The sequence below is a fragment of the Ailuropoda melanoleuca genome, unplaced genomic scaffold, assembly GCF_002007445.2.
Source record: "Ailuropoda melanoleuca isolate Jingjing unplaced genomic scaffold, ASM200744v2 unplaced-scaffold36844, whole genome shotgun sequence".
Lineage (NCBI taxonomy): Eukaryota > Metazoa > Chordata > Mammalia > Carnivora > Ursidae > Ailuropoda > Ailuropoda melanoleuca.
In genome coordinates, this window is record NW_023208108.1 from 1 (window position 1) to 535 (window position 535).

At 57.9% G+C, this 535-nt stretch overlaps 1 protein-coding gene across 1 annotated transcript; it reads left to right on the top strand.

Annotated features, from left to right (window-relative positions):
• The first annotated feature begins 65 nt into the window (after positions 1 to 65).
• LOC117798877 (40S ribosomal protein S25-like) lies at positions 66 to 443 on the top strand. The gene has a single exon (XM_034651336.1). The coding sequence runs from the start codon at positions 66 to 68 to the stop codon at positions 441 to 443; it is 378 nt and encodes a 125-aa protein (XP_034507227.1).
• Positions 444 to 535: the final 92 nt, after the last annotated feature.

Genomic DNA, 535 nt, shown 5'->3' on the forward strand with positions numbered 1-535 from the left:
CTGGCCGGAAGCCGCGGAAGGAGCAGTCAGTGCCGTCGCGCGTCCCGCTTCCCGCCCGCCGCGCCATGCCGCCCAAAGACGACAAGAAGAAGAAGGACGCCGGCAAGTCCGCGAAGAAGGACAAGGACCCCGTGAACAAGTCCGGCGGCAAAGCCAAGAAGAAGAAGTGGTCCAAAGGGAAAGTGAGGGACAAGCTGAACAACCTCGTCTTGTTCGACAAGGCTACTTACGACAAACTCTGCAAGGAGGTGCCGAACTACAAGCTCATCACCCCGGCGGTGGTCTCTGAGCGGCTGAAGATTCGGGGCTCCCTGGCTAGAGCTGCCCTCCAGGAGCTGCTCAACAAAGGTCTAATTAAGCTGGTCTCCAAGCACAGAGCCCAGGTCATCTACACCCGGAACACTAAGGGGGGCGATGCACCAGCTACAGGAGAGGACGTGTGAAAAGGTGGGCCAGTTGCGACATTCTTGGATTAAGGGAATACTGCCTGGCTGACTACTTCACAGGGGAAGGGCCTGATCTCTGTTTTGTTTGC

Bases quoted from the DNA above. Each gene is read 5' to 3' on its own strand.
- LOC117798877 (XM_034651336.1), top strand. From the start codon at position 66: ATGCCGCCCAAAGACGACAAGAAGAAGAAGGACGCCGGCAAGTCCGCG.